Source organism: Orbicella faveolata, unplaced genomic scaffold (assembly GCF_042242905.1).
Source record: "Orbicella faveolata isolate gen_17 unplaced genomic scaffold, um_ofav_v1 contig_34, whole genome shotgun sequence".
Classification (NCBI taxonomy): Eukaryota; Metazoa; Cnidaria; class Anthozoa; order Scleractinia; family Merulinidae; genus Orbicella; species Orbicella faveolata.
In genome coordinates, this window is record NW_028301563.1 from 30,112,938 (window position 1) to 30,126,115 (window position 13,178).

At 41.3% G+C, this 13,178-nt stretch overlaps 2 protein-coding genes across 2 annotated transcripts; both read left to right on the forward strand.

The window, feature by feature from the left end:
• Window positions 1-283: 283 nt before the first annotated feature.
• On the forward strand, window positions 284-8,512 carry LOC110048729 (uncharacterized). The gene is made up of 4 exons (XM_089271427.1): window positions 284-713; window positions 886-1,053; window positions 4,996-5,220; window positions 5,785-8,512. Exons 1-4 carry the CDS (start codon window positions 416-418, stop codon window positions 6,129-6,131), a joined length of 1,038 nt encoding a protein of 345 aa, XP_089127553.1. The 5' UTR covers window positions 284-415; the 3' UTR covers window positions 6,132-8,512.
• Window positions 8,513-9,706: 1,194 nt separating this feature from the next.
• On the forward strand, window positions 9,707-11,025 carry LOC149105724 (uncharacterized). The gene has a single exon (XM_089271912.1). The coding sequence runs from the start codon at window positions 9,895-9,897 to the stop codon at window positions 11,011-11,013; it is 1,119 nt and encodes a 372-aa protein (XP_089128038.1). The 5' UTR covers window positions 9,707-9,894; the 3' UTR covers window positions 11,014-11,025.
• Window positions 11,026-13,178: the final 2,153 nt, after the last annotated feature.

The window sequence follows — 13,178 nt, forward strand, 5'->3', positions numbered from 1 at the left end:
CCTATAGACATCAAAGAAATCTCATTCGATGTGACTTTGTTCTCACCTTCTGAAACTCAAATACCAGTACTGTTCAGAATAACTACCACGAGCAAAGAGAAAACCATCATTCCTATTGTTGATATTTCAGCTCAGAACGAGTCTCTTCAGCAAACTGCCAAGCAAATCGTAAAGGAGCTTTTTGGCGATGTAGATGTTGTACCTTCGCTTGGATTGTCTTTGAAAATTGCCGGCGACAACAGAAGCCTTTTCAAGGCCTACAAAGAGAGCAACAGTGTAGACAGTGATAAAACGTCGCTAGATGTGAACGACAGACTTTCAGGAAGACGTAAAAGTTAGTTTTACCACAGTCATAAGCAACCTGGTCAACCTTTCTTCCGATGCTGTGCAGGATCTTTCAGTGGAAGACTGCCAAATGATCGACAAGAGCAGCAATATCTCTTGCAAGGTGTCACTCAGACTGCGTGGCTTTAATACGACGGGATCCAACCCTATGAACAGAACCGCATCAGAAAATGCCGTTAGTGTTATGGATTCCGTGCAGCAGCTAGAAAGAGCTGTGACCATACTGGTAAATGAGTCAGTTGTAAGTGGAATCAGTTTAAACACCAGGAGCGTCAGCTTAAAACTAGATCCGACCTCGTGGGGTGTTGGAAAATACATTTCTTTATGCCCTATTGGTACGGCACTGTTTGAAAACAACTTTGTTTGCGGTGAGTGAAGTTTTTTTGTCAAGTTAAATCAGCGTTTCTGAAGAACGTAGAATCCTAAGCTCTGGACCATACCAATTTTATAAAACTTTCCTTGGTTATATAAAAATCCCAAATTAATATTTTGGCATTGAATAAATTATTTTTTTGTTATTTGTACATGTATTCCATTCAGTCAATTGTCCACCGGGAACTAGCGGGGCTACAAACGGGACGTCACCTGCCTGCTTTCCGTGTCCCATGGGAACATATCAGCCTGGTGAAGGAAAAACTTCTTGCCTGCCTTGCCCTGCGGGTTTTAATTCCCGTAGAACGGGATTGGAGGATTTGACCTCATGTAAAGGCAAGTTGCTATACTCAGATATGCAGTGTTTCACAGGGCAATGGCTCAGGATGAAAACGAATTCAACCTATCGCCCAGAATGCCGCGACACATCCGGCACATTCGCGTGTGGTCCGCACGAGAATTCAAAGTCATTCAGGATGGCAGCCGGTCAGACAATAGAGAAAATGAACTGAAAGCGGCAAACAGCGGGTACATGGTCGCCAAAACGAAAAAAAGTGTTTAGTTTCTACTGAAAATGCTGCGCTGCGTCAGTGGCGAAGCGTGAATATAACTGCCCTCGCGAATTTGCAAACACTGAAGTTTCCAGCAACCGGTTCATAGAAACCTCAAACAACTGACTCGCACGTCGCTCTTGCTACCAACCTACGATCAGGTCGATTCGCACGAAAACCAACGAAAACAGAAACAAAAAATCAAGCGGAAAATTTCCACTGATCGATGGTCGATTTATTAAAGCCCCCCTTGTAAAACCATGCGTTCTGATGGTTTGAAAAGACAACATTTTGACTAGAATTCCATCGAGTCAAATAAAAATTTCGCTCCACGCGAATTTTTTGATAAAATTCTGTTTAAAGTGGCTCCCTAGAGTAATTACGAACACCCTCCCTACGGAGCACGAGTTAGATAAAGAAACTTAGTTAATTTCTCTTAAAGTTTTTCCCGTAGAGATTTACCAGTAAGGGTACTGTTAAAATAAGGCTTATGTTTTGGTTGTCAATTTTGGATTAAGGCCGTTACCATGGCAACATCTCATCTAATGACAGGCAGATATATTCCTCATTTTGACCTAAACTCCTTAAAGTGCACGTAACCCCCAAATTTTTTTTTCGCTAGAACGAATCTACTTATTATTTGAAATAGTTCTGCGAAAAAATTTTTGAATTCCGTTGAATCCTCGATTTTCTGTGCCACGACGAAATCTCGAAAATAGCTCCAAAACACCGCCATTATGTTTCACGACCGAGTTTGAGGAGAATGGGTCCAGCGGCTCTTGTGACGTCTACCCAGGAAGGTTGGATATCTCATTTCCTCTCATTTCCTTCAGGATGGTGCAATACACATTCGAAAAGTGCGCAGAAAACGCCTTCCAGAGGTGCTATCGGCTGTTGCAGCAATATTCCAGATTTAAAGAAAGATATACTGTACAATTTACTGACGATGATCGGCTAATGGTGCAATAAAGACATAAACGATGGTTGATTTTGTCGAACCGAAACAAGCGAACTGAGTCTGTGAGAACCATTGAAGAACTCTCACTGGAATTTGTTCCGCAGACTTTCGAACGCTATTTTCATAAATTTTCTGCTTAAAGCTAACCAGAAATTTGTAGAAATACTACCTACAACCTATATCTTCCAATCCCGCAATATTTATAACATAACCGGCAAAGTTGTGTGATCCGGTCATGATCAAGAAGCGTTTATATGTAAATAGATCGCAACTGTGCGTTGCTAACCAACACTTATTTCTCTTTCGATTTAGATGAAAGTCGAAGATTAATCCTCTAGAATTACATGATAACAAAATTGTTAGACTCACAGAGTTTTTCGAAGGTTTGGAAATCAGCAGTGCGACAAAGATTCTGTGCAATAGCGTCGAAAATATGACCGCGTAACATCTGCGGACCGCTTAGGGAACACATCCTTTTCGCTTATCCGACGAATTTCACTGCAAACTTTGAGAACAATTTACATTGGTTATTTGGAGTTACGACTTAAAACGTGTGACAATGTGAAATCGGTAATTGTATGAAATGTTTCCTTCCGCCTTGCTTCCCGCAGCTTCAAAAATACAGGTCCAAACAATACGATTTTCAATCGATCGAAGCCAATGTTTTGGAGGTCATCAAGTCTCGAAAACTGCAACACGTACGTCGCTCTTATAAACATGAAGCATTCAACTGAAAGTAAAACACAAACTGGATTTAACAGAACCTTGACAAAATACATTCTCGGTAAGGACAAATGTAAACGGGCTATAAACACGCGTGGGAATCTTATGTTTAGTTGACGAAATTACCATCCAAAGCAGTCCTTGAGTTTTCTTTCCTGCTTTTCGTTTGCCTGCTCCTCCACTTCGTATCTAGCTTTCCATTCCTAATATACAAGCAGCTCGTCCGCAAAAACGTCTTCCCCGTCGTCGCTTGAAATATTGTAAATTGCTCCCAAAGCTCTAAGCAGTGAGTTCACAGTCGTCGAACGTGCTCGATCGAAGTTTATTTCGGAGCCTTCCGAATCGAAACTTAACTCTGACTCCAGTGACGAAAAAGAAATGATTCTGAGACAAAACTTGGACGTTTTAGTCCCAAAATACATCGGAACGATTAGTTTTGCGTTCTATTTTCTCGAGCAAATACAGAGAGTTGACTGAGGCGCTATTGTGTTTGGTTCCTGGGTAGACGTCATCAGGTACCGCCGCCCCAGACTCCCTAAAACGCGGTCGTGAAACACTTAATCGCGACTTTGAAAGGGCATAGAAAATCGAGGATTCAACCAAATTCAAAAATTTCTTCGCCCAAATGCTTCAAATAAAGTCTAGATTTGTTTTAGCGAAAACAAAATTTTGGGGTTAGGTGCACTTTAATATTTATGCTTTCCTTCAGTGAAATTTTTTCATACTTCGCCACATCATGGAAATGATATTGCCTGACATTTTGAAGTAGTAAAAAAGTCAAGGTTGTTCAGACGGTTTTTCCAATATTCTGTAAGTTGTCATTATTCTAAATATATTAGATTGGCTCTGACAGATTTTAACAAAAATAGGGTATTTTATAGGAATTGTATGCGGTTAGAACTGAGCAAAACTTTAAAAACAATTAACTGAAGGGAAAGCGAGAAAATTAGCATTTATTTGGTCCAGCTGACGTCACAAAAATCAGAAAAACACGGGTGGTGTCACGCGTGGTTATTCATTTAGGTGCGCGCTCATGGGACGCCATGTATCGCGTGCGAAAAAGCAAGAGTAAATTAGAGCTCTTTTAGCGGTTATTTATAGAGCTTTTTTTGTCATATTTTTTCGGCCCTAGGCTTAAACGCATGTTTGAATGGAGTTTGAATCTTTTACTACTTATACCGAAGTGATTTAACGCCTTTCAAGTGCTGAAGTAAATTCGCTTCTTTTTAGTGTTACTTGCGTCATTTTTGAACGCGCGATTAATACTGACGTTTGGCAGGCAATGGTAGAGCGCGCTATTGAGTCTCAGAAAAACTGTAGTAAACCACCTTAAAGAGTGCTGCCGGCGCTATTGTTAACTTCATTGCACCTTGGGATTTACTTAACGCATCCAACCGTTTGATTGACAGCAGCTGAAATGTGCAAAGAGACTCAAGTATTCCCATAACTAGACCTGCTGACCAAGCACAGCCGAGTAGCTCTACATACGCAAATTATTATGCCTCTCGTTGATAAACTGGGCACTGCAAGCACATGTCGCAAAAGACAATAGCATTCTGGGCGATGCATTTTCAGTCCTAAAATTGATCAACATCTAATTGTAGATGTGGATGATGTTAATGTACAATTAGATGTTGAGCAACAAGTGTAAATGCAATTCCAGCTGGTAGTATGAGACACGACATAGGACCAGTTCGTGTTGTTACTTCTTCGAAATAGGCACTTTAAAAGCGGTTCAAAACGGGAAAAAAAGTAGTTAGACAAAGATTACAAGTAAATCTAACCTGATTCAGACTCTCAGTTGGTGGTACTGTAGAGCGTGCGTGCGAGGACAAATAAAGGAAGGGAGAGGAATGCTCTCTCGCCATGACAACAGTCGCGTTTTTTGCTCACCGCTTTTTTCGTTCGCCGGCACTAATCGAGAGCCTGTAAAACGTATCCCATCTCCGTATCTATGGGAGTGTTATATTATTCCAGGGGAAAAAGTCCTCTGGAGATTAGTTGCTAGAATTAGTGTTAATAAATACAATTTTTCTTGTTAAACAGATTTAACACCAGAAACTTCCACATCTAAAGCCAAGACTTCCCAGTTGTCAGATGTCTCAACAACGTTACCAGAACCTTCTCCAACAGTTTCTTTGACGACCTTAAAAGACGAAATCACAGCTAACGAGCCTGGGGCACTGAATCTCCAAAGTCACCACGATGTTGCTTTCAAATGGAAAATAGCCTTTGGAGTTTGTTTCGCTATGATTATCCTATTACTGGCAGGTAAGCTGGGTCAACTTTACTCGGGGCGGGGCGATACCATCATGGGATCTGCGAATTGGATGCTTTTAGAGCCGGCTCGCGTTGTGAGGCAGATACATAGCTTTTTTTACTGATGTATAACTTAATAGGCGTCTCTACTTATCTATTTTCTTTGAGGCGAATTTTTGAATTGAGAGATAAGGACAGAAATTACGTTAAACTGAGCTTCGTCAAAGGCTGCGCATCTTGAAAAATTTAGACAAAATTTTTCAAGTTTGGCATTTGCAATCCGTGATATTAACCATCCCTTATCCATTTTGTTACAGTCTTGAATCTTTAGAGTTTGTCTAACCTGGCAAACTATCATTTCAAGGTTTCTTTCCAACTAATGGCAATTTCCAATGGCCGTAAACACAATTTAAAATATCGCAACGTAAATCCTTTAACACCCTCTCTAAATTCTTTCAATCTTCGCGTTCAAGGCAATAATAAGATTTTCAGTTTTCAAAAGCAAATCATGAAAAACATGAAAATCTGAAAACTGAACAATTTTGATCTCAGTGGTTTGTCTATTTCTTTTCAAAGGAGTGTTACTGTACTGCATAAACTACCGTGTGAAGAGAGTCCGCCGCTTTAAACCTTCAGCAGATGATTCCAGTAGGATTGCACGGAATGAAAGGGAACGACAAACGTTCCAGAATCCCATTTACGATGACAGTGAAGTTACTAAAAATGAGCCAGCGGCCAACCATGACAACTCTACCTACCAGCTGACGGAGAACCCGGAGAAGAAGAAAAAGAATGCACATGGCGGGTGCACGTTCCAGAACCCCGTGAACAGTGCGACAAAATTCGATAATGAAGAACCGACGGTATGCAGCCACGATAACCCAGCCTATCAGATGACCAGCGATCTTAACACGGAGACATAAACTTGAAAGAGCTCCCCAACCTTGAAAGATGAGACTGACTGTTTCTGTTAGGTAGATAGGTCAATTTTGACACCTTTGTGCGAGTTTCTCTTTTACATTGCCAATCAAGTATTGAGTAAGTCTTAGAGAAAGTAGAAAAGCTGAATAGCCACAATCCTATAGCTATAAATAGCATGTCTGTAGCTCGTAACTCTTTAAACGATTGATTTAACTTGCTGTAGGCTCCCTTCGGTTATAGTTGCAAACATACTGAATGGATATACAGTCAGATATATAACTACAATTGGATCAAGTCTAAACAGCCATCTGAGCGCGAATGAATTGTCTAGATCTAAGCACGTGATTTCGTCACCTAAAAATGCACCTGCACAAGTTGTTAATTTTGGATTGCCTAACACGTGCACTGTATGTCCTGAAATCTTTGAGGGTCTCAATGGGGTAATGTCTTTTACGGTCAACGGTTAGTATTTTGGCTTTTTTACGGCGAACGGCTTTTTTTTTTTTTCGTTGCGGTTAACGGATCTGTTAAAAATTAATTACCATTGTTTTAAAAAGTTAAAAATAAATTTTCAGGTCAAAGCATGTATGATGAAACTAGAGAGAGTCTAAAAATAGCAAGAGCTGTCAAAGCGTCTGTCGACTCGTACTACGACACCGTTCGATAGACACTTCCAACACTTCCGGTTTGCTGAATAGGAGAGTATCGCCTTTTCTCGCTGCAATAACTCGTAAAATCATAAAATTCAAGACACACAAGTCATCACACGAGACCTTAGACTTTTATTTTCATGGCCAGAATTTTTACGGTTGACATTTTTTACAGCTAACGGTTAAATTTTTCCAATTTTTGCGGCTAACGGCTAGATTTTTGGCCGTTTTACGGCTAACGGTTAACCCCACCGAGACCTACATATTTCAGTAATCACTTACAGAGTTTAACATAGTGTTAAGAATGTACCGCTTATTCATTCAAGGCTCCCCGAATATCGCAACTGCATTAACTTTTTGTTTTAGTTGTTTAGAAGTTTGATTACAATACTATTGAAGGCACATTCACGTGTTGTGTTGTAGTAAGTTTTACCAAGGAATTATGCGCAATTCTTAAATCGTTGGACTATAGATGGATTCTTAGCCTCAAGCAAAGAACTGAAATATCTTTTATATCCCTGTATCTCCGCCGGAGGTTCAATGCCATTGTTTCAGATTCCTTAGTATAATACTGTAGACCAGCTCTCGTCTCGGACATAAATCGGGAACCATCAACTAAAATGTAATGCCTCAATTTTGTCATTAGCCCTTGTGCGCTTTCACTTTAGTTGAAACCGACGCTTAAATTTTCTAGAGAATCGAAACGAGAATTAGAGATACATAGGAATTTGATTTGAAAGTAAATTTGGACAATGACGTCTACCTATAGTCCAGATTGCTTGCATTTCTCACAGTAAGTTTTACCTAAATAACAATTTTTTACTTTTAATCGATGAATTCAGTGGCTTCTTTTGAAAATACTGATTGTGGCCACAGTATTGTTGTGACATTGTTGGATTGTAATCAGATGGTGATGATGTTTTAAATCACAATGACGAAGACGAGTTTATCATCATCCGGGATTATCGGATGCAGTATTGCTGCGATAGATGATGGTACGCAATGATGATGATGTGCTACAAAGAGCCGAAAATAGGAAGTTCCAGATTTCGTGGCCTTGCTCTCTTTCATGTTAACAATTTTTCATTAGACAACGTAGGCGATTGTTCATCAGATCGAATATAGAGGATATCTACTAGTTTGGTTTGGTTTTAAAAAATAGCTGTTAGTATTAAATGCATGCAGAATTTAAGCAGAAAATATACAATTTTTTTAAGAGCAAATATTTGCTTTTCTAATACATTGGTGATAAACATTATCCTATAAAGTAAACTTCTGATGCTTATCTTCGGGGCAAAGATTCATACACAAGAGTGCTTACGGAAGATTAGAGACGGAGAATTATAACCTAACGGTGACCTGACAAGACTTCTTGCGAAGTCCCTGGTTGTAAACACCATCTGACACCAATTATTCGCGACGAACAGATTACCTTTAAATTTAATCAAAAATGAGTGATCCTCAACTTGTCAATGCAGAGAGACAACAAAAAGAGCTTGACCATCCGTTAAGCAAGTAATTTTGATAAAAATTTCCGTTTCGTATCTTTGTAAAGGTGGTTGTTTTTGTGTGTGTGTGTGTCTGAAGAGAAACATCTGTCTAAGTATCTTAGGCTAACGACAATTTAAGTAATAGTTATGTTAAACATTTTATACCATATATATGCCCTGATTTTATTATTACAGTTATTTGTTAACTGTTGTTTTGTGATACCAAATAAAGTTTAAAAGTTATTTTTAGCCATCTCTTATATGTTATCATATAATACTTTTTATTGAAAATTAACTCTCCCAATCGCCTTTTCTGAAGTACGTTTACCCCAACATTTTAACAAAAAAAACATCACTGTGCATTATTTACTGTTAACATTTGAAAAAGAATTCTATTTTATAAGATAAACAGCAGGTGAGAGATAGTCGTAGTTCAGGTCTGATTGGCTATTATTAAACGCGCTTGCGAAACTCCCCCATGACTGCTTTTTCTGAAAATAAAATAAGAATGTGTGACAAGGATTGCCAGGAATTTCTTTTCTCAGGGCTGGCTTTTTTTTGTCCCTCATTTTCGACGAGTCCTAAGGAAAAACACCTTTCATCAAACCAAAGATACTGATAGCAGTAGTTTAAAAAAGAGAACTTAAAGCAATTTTTTACTGCTTCGACAACTGATTACTTTCCAGTTACGATACGTTACGTTACATGACCGTCCTGTGTGTCGCGTGACTCAGAACTTGGTCAGTACAATTACTAGGTTACCAACACACGGAGTTTGTAAACATTTTAAGTTATGTTATCTATGTGATTGAGTGTTTCGGTTTTTGAACGAAAGTTTCAACGGATGAGAAGTTTGGGTATTCTTTGTTGGCCTTGGCTTTGGACCTCCGTGAATTCTGCAGTTTTAATTAAACTTTTCTTTCACTAGAAGTGTTACCAAGAATTCGACTGGATATTTGGCGTTTTATTTCGGTAGTCTTGTGATGTGTTTAGGCTCCCTCAGCTGGGAATCGTCAAGAATTCTGCACAAATATGATAAGAACCCGTGAAATATTCAGAAAGTTTTGTCCGGGGATGTTCCCCCAACTCAAAATTAAAACCGTTTACGCCTTTTATAACCAAATTTTGACCAAAAGGGCGATATCTGTATAAATGTATACCTTCCAGAGTAAGTGGTCTCTCTGTTACTTTCTTGAAATAAAAATAATGAATCCCTTTTCTACCCGAGACATGTTGTAATGACAATGGGAAAAATAGCTTTGTTTAATCGCGGAGCGACTTTAAATCACTTTGCCCTGTGGAAAACAAAATCACGTGACTGACAGTTAAGATTTTATAACATGTAACGATGTTATGATGTCATAGGCCCTTCGGGCTTGCGTAGTAGAATGAGATGTATTCCCGGATGTAGTTGTTGTTATATTACGGCTAGTAATTGCGGGCTTTTATGAGCTTCATTAAAACCGTTGTGTTAGCATCGTTTAGTCTCGTTTAGACTACGCTACATGGTGTCAGAAGTGAAACACACATAGTACTGCCGCTCGTGGCCTCGCCGGAAGCCAACTTGGTGAGTTTTTTGAAGTATTTTCTGTGAACTCTCCCGTCGATATTTCTGTACAAGTGTTATGCCTACCATGAGTGAAGAAGGTGGTGGCGCTTTGGGTACACAACCCTCGATGATAACTGTTCCTGTGAATATACCGCTTCCAGAAAGGATGGATTTAAGCGGTGGAAATCTTCCCGTCAAATGGCAACGATTCTCTCGAGCGTGGTCAAATTACGAAATCGCGGCTCAGCTAAAAGACCCCGAAAACCCGGGCAGAAATAAGGAACGACGGGCAGCCACATTGCTTACGTGCATCGGTTCTGATGTATTAGACGTCATTGATGCTATGGAGTTTGAGAACGAAGACCAAAGAAAAGACCCGGAAGTGATCTTAGAAAAGATGAAACAATACTGCATTGGGGAGTGCAATGAGACCTATGAAAGGTATGTGTTCAACCGTCGGGACCAAGAGTCAAATGAATCAGTTGATGCTTATGTCACCGCATTACGAAAATTAGCGAAGACATGCAACTATGGGTCATTAACAGACTCACTTATTCGTGATAGAATGGTGGTGGGCATCAATGACAATTCTGCTCGTAAGAAGCGCCTGCAGACAAGCAAGCTCACTTTAGGACAATGTATAGACATCTGCAGATCTTCGCAGACATCAGCAAGGCAGCTAAAGGAGATAGACAAGAATGTCCAGCCAGTCCAGCTACCTACACGGAAAGTCCCCATTGCCCTCAGAGAGCCTCTAAAACAAGAACTGGACAGATTGTCAAATATTGGAGTGATTCGGAAGGTCGATACACCTACGAACTGGATTTCAGCACTTGTGGTCACAACAAAGAAAAATGGCAAAGTTAGACTGTGTATTGACCCGAAACCATTGAATGAAGCTTTACAAAGAAATCATTACCCCTTACCTACAATAGATGATGTGCTGCCTCTGTTATCAAAGGCCCGTGTGTTCACGGTATTGGATGCAAAAAATGGGTTCTGGCACATACAGCTGGACGAGCCAAGTAGCTTTGCTACTACCTTTGGAACACCCTGGGGACGCTTTCGGTGGCTTCGCTTGGCGTTTGGTGTATCCCTAGCTCCAGAGGAGTTTCAGAGGAGGATTGATATTGCACTTGAAGGCCTACCAGGGCAGAAGGCTATAGCAGATGACATCCTGGTGTTCGGAGCATGAGACACCGATGAGGAAGCACTCAAAGATCATGACCGAAACCTGCGAGAAGTGTTCAACCGTTGTCGGCAGAAGGGCATCAAGCTTAACTCAGAGAAGATACAGTTCAGACAGAAGCAAGTCAGCTACATGGGTCACATCATATCGTCGGAGGGTCTCCGGGCTGATCCAAACAAGCTGAAAGCCATCAATGAAATGCCGCCTCCTACGGACAAGGAAGGTGTCCAAAGAGTACTAGGCATGATAAATTACGTGCAGAAGTTTGCTCCCAACCTAGCAGATTTGGCCAAACCACTGAGAGAGCTTGTCAAGAAGGACAATGAGTTTGTCTGGGACAAAGAGGTTCATGGCCAGTGTCTAGATCAAGTGAAGCAGGTTCTAACCCAGGCACCTGTGCTCAAGTTCTTTGACCCCCAAAAGAAGACCGTACTCCAGGGCGACGCCTCTATGAGTGGTCTTGGAGCATGCTTGATGCAGGATGGGAACCCTGTGGCGTATGCCTCCAGGGCTCTGACGCCTACTGAGACTAATTACGCTCAGATAGAAAAGGAACTATTAGCAATTGTCTTTGGAGTTGAGCGATTTGAGGGCTATGTCTATGGCAGAAAGACCTTTATTGACACTGATCACAAACCCCTGGAGTCTATTATGAAGAAAAGTCTATTGAGTGCACCAAAGCGATTGCAGAGAATGCTGTTGCGTCTACAGAAATTTGATTTAGAGGTTTCCTACAGAAAGGGTACAGAGATGCACGTGGCTGATCCACTAAGCCGAGCTTACCTTCCCCTGGTTAAACAAGACACAGTTGACACCCAGGAAGTATGGAATGTTGCTGACACAAGATCACCAACAGAAGTTGAGACTGAGTATATAGACATGGCAGAGTCTGTGCCCATTCGGAAACTAACCTTGCAGGAAATCAAAAGTGCCACTGAAGTTGATGCAGAGCTCCAGGCATTAGCTCCTATTATCACCCAAGGCTGGCCAGAGAGAAGGGCTGACGTACCCTCCCAGTTGCAGGTCTATTTTCCCTTCAGAGAAGAGTTGTCAATACAAGATGGTGTTGTGTTCAAGGGTGAGCGCATTATAGTACCATCTAGCCTCAGGCATTGCGTGATGGATAAAGTACATGCCAGTCACCTGGGCATTCAGGGGTGCCTCAGGAGAGCCAAAGAAGCCTTCTACTGGCCAGGCATCTACAAGCAAATCACAGAATTCATCTCAAGGTGCAGCATTTGCAACAGCTACAAACCAGAGCAGCAGAAAGAACCTCTGAAATGTCACGAAATACCTACAAGACCATGGCAGAGCATCTCAGCAGACCTGTTCGAGCTCAATGGCACCCAGTACTTGATTACAACTGACCGTTATTCTAATTTCTTCGAGTTGGATATACTGACGTCTACGACAGCCAGGGCGGTCATTAACAAGCTGAAACCTCATCTGGCAAGATATGGTCTCCTAGATCGACTCACCACAGACAATGGCCCACAGTTCGACTGTGCTGAGTTTCAGAAGTTTGCAGCCGAGTACCAGTTTGAATACGTTAAAACGTCTCCACGGTATCCTCAATCCAATGGGAAGGCTGAGAATAGTGTCAAAACAGCAAAAAATATCTTGAAAAAAGCTGCTGATGCCAGCCATGATCCACACTTGTCTCTACTGGACTTCCGGAATACACCATCAGAAGGAATGGACAGCACCCCTGCACAGCGTCTCTTCTCGCGTAGAACCCGTACCGCACTACCCATGGCTAGCCACCTGCTTCAGCCAAAAGTCATTCCCGATGTACACCTGAACTTGCAACAGAGACAAAACAAGCAAGCGCTCTCCTTCAACAGAGGTGCTAAAGAGTTGCAACCGTTAAAAGAAGGCGATGTGGTGCGGGTCCGACCATTACCGGGTCATTCAAAGTGGTTTAAAGCGCAAGTGAGTAGTCAGGAAGCTCCACGTTCCTATCAAGTCTGCACAGAGGATGGTAGGCTCTACCGCCGAAACCGTTCACATCTATACAAAGTTCCTGAGAACTTTCAAGCGATGCCAGACGGAGACATAGCGGAATCGAAGGTCAATGCTCAAACTCTACTCCCCACCAGGAAACCTACTGAGGAGACACTCCAGGTGCCCCCTGAACCTTCAGCGTTGCAGTTACCAGATGTCTCGCAGCC

Excerpts from the sequence above, each read along its gene's own strand:
- LOC149105724 (XM_089271912.1), top strand. The coding sequence starts at position 9,895 with ATGCCTACCATGAGTGAAGAAGGTGGTGGCGCTTTGGGTACACAACCC.
- LOC110048729 (XM_089271427.1), top strand. The coding sequence starts at position 416 with ATGATCGACAAGAGCAGCAATATCTCTTGCAAGGTGTCACTCAGACTG. Across the intron at positions 1,054-4,995 it reads GGATTTGACCTCATGTAAAG|ATTTAACACCAGAAACTTCC; the intron begins GCAAGTTGCTAT and ends CTTGTTAAACAG. Across the intron at positions 5,221-5,784 it reads GATTATCCTATTACTGGCAG|GAGTGTTACTGTACTGCATA; the intron begins GTAAGCTGGGTC and ends TTCTTTTCAAAG.